General features: G+C 38.5%; 1 protein-coding gene across 1 annotated transcript in view; it reads right to left on the bottom strand.

Annotated features, from left to right (window-relative positions):
- Positions 1-314: 314 nt before the first annotated feature.
- Positions 315-20,019, bottom strand: part of LAMA2 (laminin subunit alpha 2) — a 334,274-nt gene continuing 314,569 nt past the window's right edge. Inside the window, exons 55-63 of the mRNA XM_088162772.1 lie at positions 17,689-17,865; positions 16,657-16,870; positions 12,002-12,114; positions 10,342-10,531; positions 7,838-7,993; positions 4,268-4,421; positions 3,772-3,902; positions 2,958-3,180; positions 315-578 (exon numbers count right to left, since the gene is read on the bottom strand). Coding sequence (XP_088018898.1) covers positions 421-578; positions 2,958-3,180; positions 3,772-3,902; positions 4,268-4,421; positions 7,838-7,993; positions 10,342-10,531; positions 12,002-12,114; positions 16,657-16,870; positions 17,689-17,865 — 1,516 coding nt within the window. The 3' untranslated portion in view covers positions 315-420. The remainder of the gene's footprint in view (positions 579-2,957; positions 3,181-3,771; positions 3,903-4,267; positions 4,422-7,837; positions 7,994-10,341; positions 10,532-12,001; positions 12,115-16,656; positions 16,871-17,688; positions 17,866-20,019) is intronic.

The raw sequence follows: 20,019 nt of genomic DNA on the forward strand, positions 1-20,019 counted from the left end.
GGTTTAGAGATCTACTTCATCAAAAGCATTTAGTGAGCATTTCAAAGAGTTGGACTTGATGATCATTACGGTTCCCTTCCAGCTTGAGATATTTTGTGATTCTGTGTTCCATAGAAAAGGAACAACCTGCATAATATATGGTCTCACTCATCACAAGAATGATGAAACATTTCCATTTCAAGCTATAAGGAAAGAGATAGATAAAAATTACTGTGTTATTCCCTTAATGAAGGGATGAGTGAAGGGATTAGTTCATGCATTCCTGGGAGGTACATTGAAATAGCCATTGGAATATACCACAAACACTACTCAAATACTTGCACAAAATCATTTTATTATGAATGCAAAGAAGATATAGATTTTTTTTTTTTTTTAATCTGAGGTGCTTATATAAACAGATCCATACTGGCTGAGTGACCATCAGTCTGCAGGGCACGACAGTGGCTGGACACCCTTCAGCTCCAAAGCTTTGCTAAAGTTAATCTCTTGAGGTTTTGCAGTACCCTTGGTGAGCTTCAGAAATCGAATACATCCTTTAAAGCGGATATTAGTTGTCAGCCCAAACTGGGTCACACCATCTGAAGGAAGGTAAAAATTAGAAAGGAATTATGTTAGTTTGAGTTGATACTTGAGTTGGTTTTGTTCTTTCACAGTCTTGCCCAAGAAGAGATGTCCCCAGCAATAGATGAATGTTTTATTTGCTGTATATATTCATTATTAAAAATTAACAAACATTATGAGCATATGTGATGAACACTTACGTTAGATAACAATCCAGACTTCTTTTCTTTTTCTATTCTACTATGAAAGTGGCAGAATCTGAACACATAAACTGCTGTTGTAACCCATGTATGCAGCTTGCTACCTACAAATGGTGTACAATACACGTGGTGTTCTGCAGATATTCAACTTTTTGAGCTGTTTATCCATAGAAAAATAGAGGGGAAAAATAGGCCAAAACGGATGAAATTCTCAGTCCCAACATCATAAAAAAGCCCGTTCCTCAGGATGGATCTCAGATGTCATTTATAGACTGGCTGTGATAGTTTTCAAATATTCTTTTTTTTTCCCTTTCTAATAGTAAAGCTAGGAGTTGGAGTATATCTCTGCCATTAATGAAGGAAGGAAGGGAAGTGAGGGTGGTTTGACTGGGAAGCTGGAAATATTTCTCTCTTAACTGCTTGAAATTCATGGCTCAACTTGTTTCTCAGTCTTCTTCCAAGTGAATTGCATTAAGTAACTTTATACTTGTAGAGACTGTCTGGCCACGGCATTATTCTGTTTCACAGAGGATAAGATGCCTGAATCCATCTGTCTCTCCTTGCACAGGGAAGAGTGATACCAGCAGATGAATGCTAGCTTTTATGGGTACCCAGGAATCTGTATTCTTATCCACACTATGGTGCTGAAAATTTTCTCTATGCAGAAAATTCTCCATCAGCTACATCTAGCTGGTTTACAACTGTTTTGCTCTATTTATGCAGCTTCAAGAGGACTGGAAAATACTAACACTTCCTAATTTTACCAAATCCCGTGAATTTGTGATGCAGCTGTCTAGGTATTGGGAAATTAAAACAAATCCTGGATGAACTAGACTAGGCACTAAAATAAGAGTGAAGCATTTACACATGCAGTAGGTTTATTAAATAATTTCATAACTTGCCATGTGGCTGAACTCATGAATATCCCTTCAACATGATGTAAGTGTAGGTTAGTTTAGTACAGATTGCAGTGTTACTTCAATTTGTGTCTCTCCTCTTGACATGCAGTCCAGAATGAGATAGTAACTCCATCTGCAGTGTTTCTTCAGTGCTGGCTCCTATGCTAGAATCTTGTTTTGTTATAAAAAGGCTGCCACAAAGCTGTTTTCCTTCTGGCACAAAGTCGTTGGTCTTTATTGATAGTCATTGTGACTGAAGTTCAACTCTCTTATGTCACTACAAGGACAATTTTTTAAATGTTCCAAAGCTTGAGAGCAAAGGCTTTTTAGATGCACTGTATCACACATTAGAATGGGTGAAGAAACAACTTCCAGAAAATAACTGAGGAGTTAACTAACTCAGAGGTGTCTTGCCATTGACCTCAGTATGCACTAGAGCAGAAACACACTGCAAACATACTTCACTTTTTGTTTTGTGAGCTAGAGGGAAAATTTATTACAAATGCAACAAAATTGGTACTTTGCAAACATATTAACTGTATTTTCAGAAACTAAACTGCTGTTAGAAAATTTATTGACTGTCTATGAAGAGATGAATACCAGCATTCATTATCAGCTTTAGTGGAAGATGAAGCCAGCTACAGAACTCAGCCCAATTCTCGATACTGTTCAATTACTTCTGCATAAAACAAATTCTCTTGAGGGCTTCCAGAATACTGATTAGCAAATGTAGATTATGGGTTTTTTTCCTTTAAAACCCAGCAGACCACAAGCAAAGGCATTAATTAGAAAGGGATGGTGTCATCTTACCACTCTGTGCAAGCTGCTGTTCTTCCTCAGGCTCTACAGGCTGATTTACACATACACTACCCTGCCCCCTCAAGAGCATATATACATTCTTTGATTAAAACTTGCTGTTCCTAAGCAAATTTGAATTTAAATTTAAAAATACCAAATGCTGTTACTACTGCAACGTAACTACTATGCTATTACTAAACAAAGTTTTAAGAGGGAGGCTGTGTCTGTGTGAGCAGCAGAAGGCAGAAAATCTGTCTGATCCCTTGTGACAGTGCCTACATTCGAAATGGGGCAGGGGTATCTGCGAGAGTCTTTTGTTGCAGAACTTCTTGTTCTGAAAGGCATCTGAATGCAGAAATGAGCATCCATGCCAACTGATACAAACTCGGCCTGTCTTATGAATCATCTTTAGCATACGAGTCCTACTTACATTTAATCCATTACCAAGGCAGTGTTATTGGAGCCTAAGTAAAGCATAATTTGTGTGTTGTGTGCTCACCAGGATAGCCTCCAACAAAGAGAGGGTCGTTCGTGTCTGCCGAGGTCGAGGCCCTGTTTGGGCTGTCAGTCGCCACCTGTGTGCCATCCACAGTCAGCTCCAAGCGGTGCTTGATCTTGTTTGCAAGAACCTTGTGCCACTGTCCATCACACAAACTGCCTGGTGTGTCAGGCTCATGGACAGCAGAGAATCGGCCTGCACCATTGTCGACATGAAACATCACCTGAAAAGCACGGCATGGACATCAGCAAGTTTTCAAAACAGTTCAGCTGTTTTTGTTTGTTTGGTTTGTTTGAAGTCAACATAGTTTGACTGTATGCACCAAAGACTATGTGAATTGCTGTCCCTCTGAGATCTGGGTTCTATCACTGAGCTAAACACAAGTGGAAATATGCAAAATTGCTGTCTAAGTTGTCATTTCCCCCTTTCTTTGGTCTTAGTTTTAGGGTGTTTTACATCCCTCTAAAATCCTTATAGGGACAGAATAATGATTGGTTTTCCAGACTGTGAATCAAAAGATATCCAAGAGAATCCAGTAATATTAATGACAAAGCCTTTCCTCAAAACATCTTATATGGTCACTAATTTGAGACCTGATTTCAGTTTTAGGAGACTCAAGTATTAGAGAATCTTTTAAACTATCTTTTAAAAGTGTAAGATCCCCTAGATGTACGGAAAGGTGCAAGTGTTGCTCTCCATCGAGAGCCCTGATATTGTTTGAGACATCTTGAGATTGGGGTAGTAACCTTTCATTTAAACTACCTGTGCTATCTAGAACCAGTCTATGAAGAAACAAAACTGCTTTGCTACTCACTTTTCCACCTACTAATTCGATGCCAAGCCCATCCATTTTCTGGCTGCTGACTCCTAGGAGAACACCATTCATTCGTGTTGTACGGAATTCAAATTCCACAAGCAGATCTGTTCCCACTCTGTATGCACCAACTTGGAGAGAAAAGGGGAAGTACAATAAAGTGAAGGTAAGCATCTAATACATTATTCCTAATAATCATCACAGAGATTGTGCTGAGAGTAAGGCAAAGTAACTAACTTAGCATTGTTAATACACTCCATTTCACGTGAAACCATGTAAATAACTTTTATGGCAATTCTGCTTAGTGCAAGACCCTGCTAAGAAGTCACATAGTTTCTCCTCAGGCAAGATAACTAAAAATGATCAGCAAGAGTTTCAAATACTGGTCTCATTTTGCCTCCAGCCAACAGGAGTTAGATAACACTGGGAGTTTTTGAAAGTAGAATCTCATCTTTCTCTGTTCTTTGATTATCACCAGAATTGTTTTGTTCATTACCTGTTTTGGCAAAGCCTGTTCCATCAAAGTATGTTCCCTTCTGTGCAGTGACAAAGCATTTTCCAACGTTGAAGCTGGAAGTTGGATTATCCAGGTCAACTGGTGATTCTGTCATTTTAAAATTCCTGATGCAGCCATCAATACTGTGGAGGACCTGCAGTCAATATTTCAAACAAAATGTAAAACTATGAGAAGCAAGGCTAAAGTATGCAATCATTGAGTGCATTTTCTCTGCTTCTCTGCTGGATTTATGGAGCTGAATAAAATTTGAATTTTACATGACTAATCCTTAATATCTGATTGTAATTGGAATCTACTCAATCATACTGAGGATGAATTACATTACTTTTCAGGGATGTGATCTGAGTCACATCTATTTGGCTTACTGGAGGGGACATAAAATAATACACCACATAATGAAACATAGCAAATTACATCAGCAATGCAGAATTTAATGGCCTACACTTTGCCCTTTTAATTGACTAGGTTATGGGGTTTACAAGTAAATGAAGATAGTTGCTACAGTTCTCTGCCCTGCTGGTAATTCTACTAGGTGAGTTTTCTTTTTCCCCTTCTTTTAATCACTTTACTGTGGGCCTAATGTTGCGTGGTAAGACAGAGGTAATGCAGGTAACATCTCTACCAATATGAACAAAGCCCCTACATGAAGGTTGCTGGCTGCACGTAGTCTGATGGCTGCAGTGATCAGAGCCACTCAGCTGGCCAGAGAGGCAGGTGGAGGCAGGGAATGTGCTCATGTCTTCAGAGGCTCCTGTGCAGGGTAGCAAACTGCAGCTCCAGTTTGGCTTCTGCACTGGGCACACTGTGACCTCCAGTTGGTCTGGACACACTTAGAGTTGCAGTCTGAGCACCCACGAATCTGCCTGGGGCAGGGCTTGTTCTGGGTGTGAGCAGGGCATCCCAGCGTGACCTCTGAATGCCACTGGCATCTCCTCCAGAACTCACCCTCCCTTTTTCACTCTAAGGTTCAGCATAAGCTGCATTTTGGTTCTCAGATTCAGACAGAGGCTTTGATCTTTGACTTAAAGAATTAGGAAAATCTATCCTTGATACCAGTGAAACAGAGGAATATGATACATCATATACTTGGAGGAAGAAAAAGAAGATATATTCATAAGGAGAAAGGAGGAAAATAAACATCAGTGTATAAAATTCAGCCTAGAAATACATACAAATACCAAAAGGACAAAGGCACACCTGCAGAGAGAAGTCTTGACTCTGCACACTACCTCCTTTAACAATATTCTGACCCATAATTGGAAAGAATTTCCAAGAATTTATTTTCTTGTAAATCAAAGCTGTATGTACTATGAAATTATATAGCTTATTACAACTAAATACACCTGTATAATATTTTAATGAGAACTTGAGCAATACCAGTGAAAAAATTCAGATCTGAGCTGAACAATGCTTTCTGTCATATTTTTCATAAGTAGTCCTTTTTGTAATTTATAAGTAAGTAATCTCCAGATCAACAAATCTTGTGATCAAAAAAGAGAAATGCCAGAAAACAAAACAAACCTCCACTGCAAGAATAAATCATAGAAATGCAAGATGTGTAGATGATTTGATAATGTTCTCTAACTTTACAATTTTCTCTTTCCTATGGAAAAGCAAATCAGGTTATACTTTAGCATGGGAACAGGTAATAGGACCTCTTTTGCTGAAAGCAGAGTTTTGAGTGCTCAAAATGTGACATCTGCTGAAGCTAAACAAGTGGGTATCAGTCTTCCACACTGAAAAGGAAGCCAACCCACCTATGGTTACATAATAGATTACTGTTTAAAAAAGCTAACGTGTGTATAGAAGAAAGCTCTGGCTAAGGTAACACATCCTTTCAACTTGGTTTGCTTCAGAGCCTCTACATGAAGCTGCAACACAACACAACATTGTCTCATCCATTGTGGTGCATTGTACTGAGCATGACTGGAAGGCAAGCTTTGGTTGATTCAGTTTAAATGAAGTCAGTTTCCAAATCCCAAAGCACATAAGACTGCCAGGATCTGACATGACTGTTACTGCCAGACTGAGCCATTTATCTGCATGGGTTCCCCACATTACCTCTGACAAATAGCAATAGGTAAGGACTTAGTGTTATCTTTCTCCTTAGATTAGTATTTGTAAATTGCAGATATATTTCAAAGAGCATAAATTGGTACTACTAGGAATTATATACTGTGAGTACTTAAGTGTTGCTTTTGGTTTTCAGTGCCTCGGATCTGGTTTTGTAAATCCTAATGACTTACATTTGCCTCAATTTGGGTTTCTGCACAATAAATTATTTACTAAGAAACAATCTTACAGGTCTTACAGTTATTTCTTAAAGAAATCTTACCGTTTTCTTTATGGAATACAACTCTCAGACGTAGAGTGGTTACTCATCCCCTTAATTCCCTATCCATGAGTCAATACATGGACTTAATCAGGATCTAGGAGCTCCTTTTCTGTATTTATTTTGTCCACTCAAAGAAGGGAACTCTTGCCTGTCCATAGACTGGTATTTTCCATTCCATAAACATCTTGGTATAATGGTATTTACTCACGTACTTTTTTGGGAGTCTGTTTTGTTCCTTACCAGATCTGTGCTTTGCCTGCTCTTTATGGATTCTCTGTACCTACACATAGCTCCTACTGACATTCCATTTTTTGTGTGTCTGAATTGTGCTGCACTACATGCTGAATTTGTTGTTTACTATAATTAGATTCACTCAGGTTCTGACTTCTGCTTTGAAAGAACTGTCTTCACAGAGAGCAAAAGAAAGCATGCAAGAGGTTTTTCTCCCATTCTGATACTGATGTACCTTGGGAGGTTGGAAGGGCATCCGTGAGATGACTGGCATGGAGCTGTGCAGATACATGCAGTAAATGGTCTGTGTGACAGCATACAGTGTTCCTAGTTAACACTACAAAATTTAGGACAAAATGGTATTTATTTCTCTGGGCTCTCTGTCATCTTCCATGTTAGCATGGAAGCCAGGCATTTAAACCAAAGCAGTGATAGATTGATACATGTATATTTAATTTGGAAACAGAAAGAGGACAACAGAACTTTTATGGCCTTCCTTCAAAACACCCTCTCTACTGTTTTAGTAATAGCAACACAAAACTGATTATTACAGTAAGCAGTAGTACCTGGTACTTTGCCCAGTGTAATTTTGGCTTCTGGTGCTTCTTACAGGAGATCCTTTCACCGTTTATTAGCATTTGCTGTTAGATTAATTACAGCCAAGAGAAAGGACAAGTGCTACTCAGGAACCTATACTCTAGCTGTGCAGTGATCCAAGTGGATACAAGTGTATGGAACTTTCTGCTATTCCAAAACAGTAAATAACTCTGCTCTTTCAATTTTTTTTAATTAACTGGATTCTGAGTCAGAATTCTGATTCTGAGTTCTTCCACTGACAGAATGTTGACCACCTCCACTAAAGTCCATTTTATCCATATTCTTAAGCAGTCTGAGGGAAAAGCAAGGCAAAACAATACTGGGAAGACATTTGCACCAATCAAGACATATAAGGCATGTAAGATAACTTAAACAAATTTGCTTACTGGACCAATTCTTCTGGTTGTGTAGTTAATGGGCAATCCTCCCACGTACAGCATTCCTACAACATCCAGTATATCGGCCTTCTTGGGGCTCACAGTCGTGTTAGAAACACCATCTACTATGAGGTTTCCTTCTTGCTTCACTCGACTTACTTTTATCTAGAGAGACACAAAAATGTGATACAATTGCAGATAGTTTTCTGACAACCAAGCATTTTCAGATTGTAATTAGTCTCACAGTCCAAAATCTGTAACAATACACAAGAAAGTAGTAAGAATGGTTACAGAAGTACCATGGCAGCAGCTATAGATAATATTTATGGAACAAAGCTCCTGAACAAGGCTTTGTGCCAACATCTGATTGTGTTTTACTTGCATCTGGGTCAGGAGGCATCATGACAATTATTTACTATAATTACTGAAAAGACCTGAGATTCCTTTAAAATGCTTCATTGTTATGTTATAGTAGGCACAGCACAGGATTTTTCTTCCTGGAATCAGACAGCAATTTTAAGTACTGAGAATAGATAAGTACTTCAGAATGAATGCTGAATGTTATGGCACTGGTTGCAAATCTTTATAGCAGCACACGTTTGCAGAATATAGAGTTTATGACTCCACTAGCTTGGACATGCCTCAGATCACAGTTCATGTTAGAGTAAATATAATACCAGCTATTTTCTGTTGGTATTATGGCTTCTGTTCAGACAAATGGATTTTGTATCACATGGAGGGAGTGCAGTTGCTGAAGAGCTGAGGAAATTCTAGGCCAATGTCTTTCTAAAAAGTTTATATTGAAATGTCTACAACTCAGTATAATAATGGTTTTGCATAAAGGAATAAATGCAAAATGCATCATGCATGTTAGCAGATTTCTAAACAGCATTGTAGTTGGCTCACCAGAATAGCAAAGAGAGACAAACAGCATTTTTTTGGCTTTTCTTTAACACAGCTGCTTTTGCTCCAGTGTGTCATGCAGTGGGAATGACTGAACACTGACAAAGATGGCCTTAAGGTGAGGGCCTGAACATGGTCTTTACAGGCAACTGTAAACTTGTGATGGATAACTACACCTTGGGCAGAAGGAAGATTAGGTGAGTGAAACAGGAACTGGGAACAGACATTCTTACAGAGGACCTAAACAGATAGCAGGACACCAGCAGCACTAAGTCGGTTTCTGCAGGACTGATGGAAATGTTTTTCACCTAAATAATTCCAAATGGAGAAAAGGTTGTCACTAAAAGGATTCTTTTAAGGAGAAACGCCTGCTTTATCAGAAACAAAGACTGTGGCCTTTTCCTACAAGTATTGCCTTCCCTCCTCCTTCTTCTCAAAAATATTTTTGCTTTTTGGGAACAGTGACTTTGTCTCCATTCTCCACTACAGAAACAGGATCTACAAAAAGAGGCCCTCTCTTGTGGAGTGTCAAGCTGTATGCCCAAAGAGCACAATCTTCCATTAAGAAATATATGCTCCACTTAGTTCTCTTTAAGAATAAAGAGAAAATGGCTAAAGAAGCAAAAGCATTTTTTCTGTATGTACAGAAGGAGTAGCAGAACGGGGCCTTGGTCTGCTGCCAGTGCTCCTAGGCATTATATGAAAAAGATAAATGATTACTACAACTTCATTTTTCCCCTTTATGAAATACCTTGGTGTAGAGCAGTTGCAAGCATCAAAAAGTTCATGACTAAAAATCTCATGAAAATAAAATTCCTGGAGAACAGAGTGGAAATGAGGCAATTAAAGTGTAAGAGAAAATGCAATTAGAATTTTTCCTCATTTGCGGATGAGATGTGGATGCTGAATTTCTAAATATCTGTACAAAATTCAATGTAACTTATAGCATATAAATTCAACCCAGTTACATGTATACTTTGTTTCTCTGTCTTTAACAGTGCCTTCCAGTATGCCATCTAATGAAAATACTGTGTGTCTGTTGTCCTTGGCCCAATACATAGTGAATTTCATGGTTGTGATATTCCTTCTCTTAGCATCCAAATGCCACAGGCATTGCATATAATGCTCTCTCTCATAAAGTCAAAGAAGGTGCTGCCAAATATATCCATGAATATCATATTTATTCTCTACTGAATTAATAATCCAGGGAAAGTTTACTTATATGTTACTTTTTAAAAAATTTGTTCTGAACACTCTGGCTTAACAATAACATTATTAATGTAGAAACAACTGGTTTTAATGATGTATTCCATCACCATGAGCTGATACTCACATGAGCCCTATTAAGCAGGAAGGAACATTTTCTGTAGTTCCTTACTATACACAGCACATATTTTAAATATGTTCAGAAATATATGTTTCCTGAAGGATAAATTTCTGTGTACCAGTGCACCCGACACAAATTTTGACAGATGTTTCCCCCCCCCCCCCCCCCCCAGAAAATACTAGTTGTAAAATTTGGATTGTGTGGACTACATTTTGTAAATAAGTCAAAACAAAGCTCACTCTTACCATTAAAAAGGATAATTTAGAATTAGAGACTATCATACCTGGTGCCACTGGCCATCATTTATTTTGTTGGAAATCATTGTGCTTGTGTTTCCACTCCCCAGATCATAACTGAAGTAAGGCAGACCATTCTTTATCTGAACTGTAGCAAAATCAGCGTGGTTGATGCGTGCCATATAAAACAGCAAGCCAGAATCAGCTGTTGTTCGGACTTCAAACTCAATTGTAAGCCTAGAAATTAAAAAAAAAACAGTAAAAAAGGAAAAGATATTTGGAGTCAGGCACTAGACAAATTCATCTGCTTTACCTTTTTGTGTTTTTCCTAAAAAAATTCTATATAGCTAGTGGCCAATTTTACTTGTCCATTAGAATTCAGGAAAAGTAATTTGGTTATATGCAAATTACATTTCACACGTATCTGATCCCTGACATGTGAGCGTTCATTAGTTCCTTTGCTGTGGAGATACAAAACTACAATCTTGGCATAGAATTTCAAGATATAATTCTCAGCTGCAGCTGTAGCAGCTAGAAAATCCCAGCACTTGTAAAATTCCAGCAGCATTATCCATCATCCACACACATAATGCTCACAAAGAGGAGAGAGCTGTAGTGACAGCTGGCAAATGTTGAGTTTCTAATGAGTTGTATTGCCTGAAGACAGGCTGCAAAACTTTTAAAGATGCAGACAGAAGAGTTTACAACGAGGATATAAAACACTTATTCTGATCTCTCCCAAGAGAAAATGAGGCTGTGTCTGGGCAAACCTAATGATCCTTTGGACAGAATGGTAATGTTGAGAACCTCCTCTACAGCAAAGAACCTGTGAAGAAATTATTTAGATTTTCTAATGCTAAAGTTGTACTGGCAACACATCACTAACCTTGCTAAAGCTGAGCTGCAAAGTCAGTACCTGAAAGCAGCTGATAATATAAATGAAATACAATTGCATGAAAATGATCAGTCCAGGATCATTCCTGGTTTTCTAAAATTAGCATATGTGGTACAAAATCTTTATAGGATAAATAAGTGTGAAGCTAATGGATTTGGAAACTATAAGCAGCAAAATTGCTTAGTGGTGTGACATGGCACAATTGTTAATGACCATGTGCCTACAGAGCAAAAATTAACCACTTAACAAGTTTTAGCTTCACAAATCAATTGGGAAAAAAGCTGCATTTTTATAAACAGTTAATTTAATTCCTTTGCATGTCAACAGCTATATGTATATAGTGTTATCCTTTGGGGTGGCAATGTCATTTTTCCTGTTTAGTGTGCAAGATTCATCTTAACTACTGGAGGAAAGGGGAAAGAAGTTTTGCTTATTAAAAGAAATTATCAGGTTACTGAACAAAAAAGACTTTCCTCTGAAAAAGTCATCTTTGAAGTCAGTTGTACAACCTGGTTCCATTATTCTGTTTGGTTCTTAGCAAATCAGTCTGGGATCTGTATGTGCCCAAACCTCTACAAACCTTTAAAAAAGAGGTAAATTATTATTGTGAAAGCTACTTAGGTGGGCATTTCATTGCCTAGATTTCATGCTTTAATGCCTTTTTAGGTTTGCTTAATGAAATTAATTAGTCATGCCATGTGATCTTTTCAGATTATGTCCACAGTTTTGGGAAGTACCTTTGAGAGTATTAGAAGGGGCATTTTATTTTCACATTATTCCATCAAAACTCATTGCTGAAACAAACAACATACCTGTTTTTCACTTTGGTGTCATCAAATGCAACTGCAATGTGGCTATTCCTTGAAAGACCAAACTGCTTGCCACCTTCTAAAATGGCTGGTTCTGTGTCAGCAGCACAGGAATCCTGCAAAATATACAGCAATCATACAAACTTCATACAACACATTTTGTATGTGTCTCAGATGTGCATATGCTGGGAGTCTCCCAGCTGCTCAGGACTGAGAATATTGAACCTAGTCTAGAGACTGGCCCTGCAATTTTCCAGTGGGCTGATGTCTCATCACACCAGCTGAAGTTATAAACCAGTATGATAGGAATTTGGTGTAAAAGCAGAGCTCATTAAGCTGGCTGTAAAAGCAAATGAAAGTAATATATGAACACTGCTGCTTTCATGCTTTCACCAGTGGACATTTACAAGAGTCTTAAGTGATTTCCAGGCAGTTCTCTTAGCTCACATAATCGAGTTTTACACAGTAGGATGCCCTCTTACAGAAATGAAACAAGATTTAAGTTTTAAAGGGATGCTTTGCTGTCAACTTGAAATCGAGTCACCTTAAAAATAATGAGTTAAAAGTAGTCTCGGCTGCAGCTGTCAACGAATCCTTAATTTCACATCTTTATATTGTTTTACAACTGTATTCTTTGTTTAATGTGCTGTTGTTTCCTCCGGTGCAGTTGAAAGGCCCCCACAAACAATCAAGGAATCCGAATAACTGATGGATGGATGTAACAGCTGTTGAAATCCCCCAGCTGTCTAACATAGAGACATTACTCAGGTTGTAAAGGAAGAAACCCCTCCCTGTAGTTCCACTTCTATTAATCTTGAAGTGGTGCAACAATGCAAGGTAAAATATCTTCTGTCCACTATAATTTTCTCGTTTTAATTTCACCAGGTCTTTCAGTCTCTGGTCCTAAAGCTCTTGTATAGGGGTGCCCGGGGCAATGCGAGACCATGGTAATTACCAGCTTCTACTCATGTCTGGCTTTTACCTCCCACTGTGAGGAAACTACTCAAAGGATCTAACTCAACACAGTATCAGACAATACCGCTGGGAAAGAAACAAACTTGAATAGCTGCAAGCTCTGTTTTTAAGCACTGTGGCTGCTATCATTTTGGATTGGTGACAGTCCCTTATTTAAGCCCTGACTCAGCAGGGACCTGCAAAGCACAAGGTGCAGTGCCTTGCTGACAGAGTTCTTTCTCTGAAACATTTTGAGAATGTCGTGAGTGACTTAAGCCCTGAGATTTCAACTGCAAAGAGGAAATTTATTTCTCTCTCTCACGCAATTTTCCAGCAATATTTTTTGTTTTCACACATCACAAAGATCTTCATAACAGTACAGAACACCTCAAAAATAGAGTTTTGCATAATTACTCTGGTTTGAATATGGCAGGGTAGAACACCATGCATTATGACATGAACAATTGATACATCAATATGCAATGGAGGGAAAAAACTGGGAAAATTCACCAGCAAGGTTATGAATGTATGATACCAGTCTTCCAGTGATCATCAGAAAGAAAAAAAAATCATATTCCCATAATGCAGGGTAAATTTTTGAATTATTTTTGAGATTTACAGGCTTATCTAGAAGTCTAACAACTAAATTAATGACAATACTATGCATATAATACCTTCAATTACATTTGAGCTTGCTAAAATTTGAAGATAGGGAATAGCAACTGGTACTGGAAAGAACTGGAAAATACATACACACACCTTTCTCTGGCACACTTTTACATTTTACACTGTAAAAGGATATATTCTGAGAGTAAATTTAATTCTAGGTTGGTATATGTTAATAAAGGCTCTGATCCTTTCACAAGCTGCTCCCCAGCATCAGTAAACACTGCAGTTTTTCTTCATTCCAGCAGGGTGACCGTAAGAATGGGCAAGGAGTGTAGGAGAATGTCCAACACACCATGGTGGTTGGAATCATAGCATTCACTGATTATTTACTAATAACTGCTTATAAGAGTAAGCATTCATTAGGCAGATATGGAAAAGTCAGGCAAAGGAAAAAAATGATCAGTAGGGCATATTTAAAAAACGGCCATATTTTATGCACAAACCTGTGTCTGCTTTTGTTTTATCTAAGGACAGCCAGCTTTACAGCTTCCACAAGACTGTGCACTACGCATGGGTCACCAGCCTGTATTAAAGTATCTCAGCTTTGCTTTTTGAGTAATGGCTTTAATGTGTCCTGGCTGCTTAATGATCTCCCATATTACAGAAGAGACTGAACTCTTCAGCTGCACTTTACTTCAGTCTTGTGAGATGCCAGGGACTTGACTGGTAGGTCAAGAAGCTCGATGTGTATGGCAGCAGAAATGAAGAACAGAAAAGGCCACTGGTGGACTGTCACACATTCTCCATATTCCCATTTGCTGTATTAGTAATTACAAAGAAAGCAGTTAGTAGAAAAAGCACTGAAGCAGTCCCCACAGTTCACTGGATACTGTTAATAACACAATGCAGAAATGCATGGATCAAAAACGGGAGGTACCGTCACGGAGTCAAAGGCAGAAGAAAGGCTGGCGCTCTTGGTTTCAGCAGCAAGCGAACCCTGAGGAGCAGGGAATCATGTGAGGCAGAAGCAGCAGCTACCCAGTGTTGAGGAACATCCTGGCATTCACAGCAAGCAGCAGCAGGCTGGTGCCTGCTGTATTTCCCAACTCTCCTACTTATGGATCTTGTCTTGCACTTATCACAGGGTAGGTTTTTTGCTCATTTGGGATTCAACTGCCCTCCCCTTTTACATACAGATGGATACATGTAGATAAAAAAGGTCCTAAGAGTACTTAAATAGAGCATATACTGTATTTAAGCCTCCTATGTGAAAATAATTTTTTCTGCTGTACATTTTCCATATGCAGTCCTTCACACTGAGATTTTGCATAATTTACTGTCATATGAGTGCCACCTCATATGAGTGCTACCTCATTTAGCAGACTGTAGTTACTTTTTTGCAACAGTCCCCTTAAAAATACTTCGAAGAACTCACTAATACGAATGTAACAGCTATCCAAAAGCTTGCCTTATTTAAAATAGTTTCAAGTCTTTAGCATACTAAAATTTTCATTATTTTCAAGAGAGAAGTGGAATAATGGTGTTTTATTTAGATTTTTATTTTGAATTCCTGTTTTAAATTATAACTGCTCTAGATATGTGATATACAAAACTCACCTCATTGGAATGAGACTACTTTCTGATATTAATGAGTACATCTACTCCTCTCAATTTTCCTATTTTAAAAGTTAGTGTTTATAGTCTTAGGAAGTGTGCACTTGCTCTTTCATGTTCCTCTCTGGTTTGTTTCTTTGTTTTGTTTTTAAGGCTTGATCAAGGGATACTACAACTGCATTCCTTCACAACAGTGACATTAAACCGGATAATCCTTTTTACCTTGTTGCTTGGTTCCTTATCTTTCTATAGTAGCCTTACTATACTGCAGATTTGCTCTGAACTCCAAACAGAAAAGCTGCATTGGAGCCCTGGTGCTACAACTACTCCACCTTGTGGGAACGAATCACAGCCGCTGCCCTAGAGCACTGGGAGCCCGGTGCTTGTAACTGTGGGCACGGTAATCACTGAGAAGGAGCTGCCCTACCTTGAACCCAAGGCTCCCATTCCCATGCATGTGATGTGGAGATTTCAGCAATACCTGGAAAGTTCTTCTAGATAAAGCTGTGCCATATATACCTGACCAACAAAGGTGGTCATGTATCTCAAATAGAATTTCAGTTCTTCTCGAAACCATCTTATTACTGAAGTGTAAATTCCAATAATGCAAATAGGTTCCTAACTGGGGAATGCGGAGTCTTTTCACACCATTTTGAAACCTTATTCATACTAAACTATAGCCTGCATAAACATGTCAGTTGTATTCAAATCTAACAAAATACAGTTTTCCCCTCAAAAATATCTTACAGTGTATGTATTATTCATTTTAATATTCAGACATGTAAACATATGTTTTGTTAACTGTAAAATGTTGCATCAACTTATAAAACTACTTCACTTGTGACAAAAAGAGTTTCTTCCTGAAATTTTGTTGTATAAGACTGCTTGCCACTATCTAGCTGTTTATTTCTGGTAACAACAACTGAGCTCAATTTAGCAGTGACTGGGGTTTCATTTTGTAATTCTCCTGACTAAAGTTATAAAATAGCAGCAGAGGAATTGCCATATCAAATAGGCCTCCAGGTTTATCTTTTTCTTCATCCTGTCACTGACATGACCGTTACCATGGGCATCAGAGAACAGCACAAGAAATATCGTAATGAAATGGATTTCCCACGGGAAAATTTCCCTTCCAACCCCAAGCAAATATTGCTTGGCCTACATCCTGAAGTGTAAGGGTTTATGGCTAAGCATGCATGCCAAAGACATTTCTAAGCTGTATCATTCTTTAAATTACTGTTGTGATAATCCGAGCAAATGATATCAGCCAGTTTTCCATTATCTGCAGGTTTTACTGACCTGCAACAAGGTGCTCCATTTACAGTATCATGCTGAATTGTTATTTGTTTTCGTTTGTTACAAAACAATTTGTAATTGTTTTTGTGGCAAAGTGCTTCATGACTCTTGATGAATAGCCTTTCAATTTTGCCTGGAAAAATAAATTTTTCAAACTCTACCTGACTAAAGTGATTTATACTTACAAGTGCTGGCAACAGAGACGGTGTTGGAGGAGGAGAAGCAGAAGGGATTCTTAGCCCTTCTTTCTCCCCATTAGTTTCTGGTTCAGGTTGGACCAGAACTGTTGCATGGGTTGGTTTGTCTTCATCCTCAGTTGGCCTAACTTCTGGTTCTAGTGTGGGACATCGGCCAATATCTGCATTTTCAAAGGACACGGGTTGAGCAAAGTCCATGGGGCTGAGAACAGACAAAAAGAGTGATGTCTCTTATTAGTTTTTCTGCCTTTCTATCACCCAATTATAAAGGACAACTATATGCTGCAGTATAATTTCACTTCACAGGACACAAAAGCCAGGACTCATCCCACCCTGTATAGGTAGGTACAGGTACACAAGCAAAACACTTAAACTAGAGGTGATAGTGACCATTGGCTTTTCTTCCTATGGCCAGTGCAGAGAGACAGGCATCCTTTTTGGAAAACCTTGCACGCCTACAAAGTTTCAATGGTATTGCAAAGAAGTCATTTACTCTGATGTGGAGTGATAAAATCCTAATTTAGGTACTTCAGATATGTGAAAGAAAGATTTAGATGGAATCTTTCTATAGACGTTTTATTTTATTCACCATTGCCTTTCCTTTTACTCAAATGTTCCTTCCAGATTACTGTACTTTCCACGAAGTAAATTGATTCCCATGGTGGTTCTCAGAATTTTGACTTCTCTTGGAAGTCCCCCTTACCTGAAATAAAGTGTTATGGTACACCATAAATACCTATCACTGATGCACATCTTACTGGAGCGTTACTGTGGAATTTCTCTGATTTCATGGATAAACAGACAGTGTTGGCTTGTCTGTAAAACAACTCATTAATTGTATAGCCTATGGGGCATATACAGTAGACAAAAAAAAAAAAAAGAAATAGCATATAAAGAAAACGGACCATATTCTAGGATTTGCTTGTTAGTATGATTTGTTGCAACAATGAACTTTCTTCTGGCAACCAAGGCAGTTTAACCAGATCTCATTAACTGGATGCTTGCATCATTGAGACTTACGTGGCATTAATGACGAGATTCCATATACAGCCCTCAAATGGTGGTATATTTCTGACAGGAGCAGTCTGAAACTGAGAAGAAGTACCTCCCACAAAGAGTTTCTTAACAGAGATGGGCTGGTCTGATGGCAGCCTCTGAGTCTGGACTTTGTCTTCATCGACTTGAACACTGAACATCCTGTGGAAGAAGATTTGAAAGCAAAGAAACATGTATATTTTACGCTGGTTATTGCTTTTATTGAAATCACCCCTTTGCAAGCCCCGTTAACTCCTACACCAGCTGTAACAATGAGCAACTCAAATTATGTAATTGGAAGCTCACATTAAATGCATATTAACCACTAGAGGGGTTTCAGCTGCTGCTGTGCTTCCTTGGTAGTTTGACAAAGCCTCCAAAACTGTGCTGTGGAGGGGTGATAATGTCAGACTATGGCTGCATAGGAAGAAGTGTTTTGTGGTGTGGCAATACTGACACAGTAGGGTCTGAGCTGGCTGTACTGTGATGGTAAATATAATCATCTAGAGCTCAGCAGGATGGGAACAGCACGGGCTCACATTTTGTTTGGACTCCCTATTTCCTTATTATCTTCTTGCTGGGGCACAACCAGACTGCTCTGACTGCAGGATCAATGGCAGACATAGGGTACACTTTTAAAAGATCTCAGCTTCTTCTGGGGGAGGTGGCAGAGTAGGAAAAGTGCTGATTGTTCACCGTGTACCAATACAGGTGCTAAAATTCATTCCAATGGGTATTTCACATGGCACAAGCAAAAGACAAAGCAGTCCCATGGTTGCTGTTAAGACTGAAGAGAGTAAGATAGGAGCCTCTGCAGCACCACTGGCTGACTAATCAGTTTCTGGTAAATATATTCCTTTTTGTCAACTGCAAAATTATATTGAACTCTGATATTCTTTCTTAACTATAATTACAAATGCAAGCAACTGAATATTGAAAATGCTTATTGAAAAGAGACCTATTTTCAAATACAAAACACTTGTTTTTTTATTTACACACATGCTAGACAGAACTCGACAGTGACTTAAGCACCTGAACTATGTAAGTGCTATACTATGTGTAAATTGTCTGGTTTCCTCATAGTTTTGGATAGATTAATTTGGTTTGGAAAGCTGCAGAGTAAGACGTGATTAATTTTCCAAAGGGTTAGAGAAAGCAGTTATTAAAAGACTTATCTTTCAGGACAATCCCTATGATATCTCCCAGTCCCTTCAGCAGTGGAAACAGAAGGAGAGAGATTTCTCTGGAGGCAGTTCAGAGCAGAAGACTAATTTAGGTTCCATGAAGTGTCCCAGAGAGGACATTTCCCTTCTCTGCCTTCAGAGGAAGTGTAGGGAAGTCAGATTGTCAAGACTTGGGTTATCCTTTGTGCCTCTACATCTTAGCCATGGCAAATGATCGTAAATATTTTGGGTCCAAGCAGAAGCATGCAATGATGTGCATAAGTCTTCAACAATATAATTTTTCATAATTATATGGACAATTATCTCTCTGTAGAGTTTTCACAGGGTGTTCCTCACATTTTAAAAAATAGAGCTTCATGATGAGCAGAGGAAGAGTTAATCTTAATTTATGCCTTTTCACATCCATTTCAGGTTACAGAAACTTCAGAGTTCAGGCAATTTGTTTTGTAACAAAGCTACTTGGAAAACACAGAGGTCTCATCTGAACAAGCACTATCCCTGGATGGCATTGTATGGCAATTTTGCCTTGATGTACTCTCACATGTACCCTCATAAGGCCAAACTACCGTACTTGCTATAGCACTGCATAAAAGAATTTACTCTGTTGTTTAGAGCTTTTTATATCATCTGCATATTTGTCTTCTGTCACAGTGACACAAACTGTATCACAAAATGCTGTCATCCATTTCCAAAACAACTTTTTCTTCCAAAGCATTAACGGTTTGACTTTGACCTAGTCACTGAAATAGAGGAAACTTATTGACAGGAGGCATTATTTATGAGAGGGTTTGTAACAATACAACAGAAATTCAGTCAGAATACTATACAGAAAGGAAAGCAAAAAAAGAGAGGAAAGAAGGACAGCTGGGGACTAGACAGAAATGGCTGGTCAAGAAGGCTGCAGTGTTGTGGGGTAAGAGGGTGAAGTGGATAAGTGCCTTTTGTAACATGCTGGATGTCACATCTTTCTGATTTCTTTTAACAAGACAAAACACTGTGCATAGTGCACTAATTCAACAAATATCTGTACAGGATGTACACATTTGTATGTTCATACAAATAATAAATGTCCATAATAAACCCTGCTTGGAACAAGGGCTATTCCAGGTCATAAATATTATTGGCTGCCTGA

This window comes from Sturnus vulgaris, chromosome 3 (assembly GCF_052056855.1).
Source record: "Sturnus vulgaris isolate bStuVul1 chromosome 3, bStuVul1.hap1, whole genome shotgun sequence".
NCBI classification, from domain to species: Eukaryota; Metazoa; Chordata; class Aves; order Passeriformes; family Sturnidae; genus Sturnus; species Sturnus vulgaris.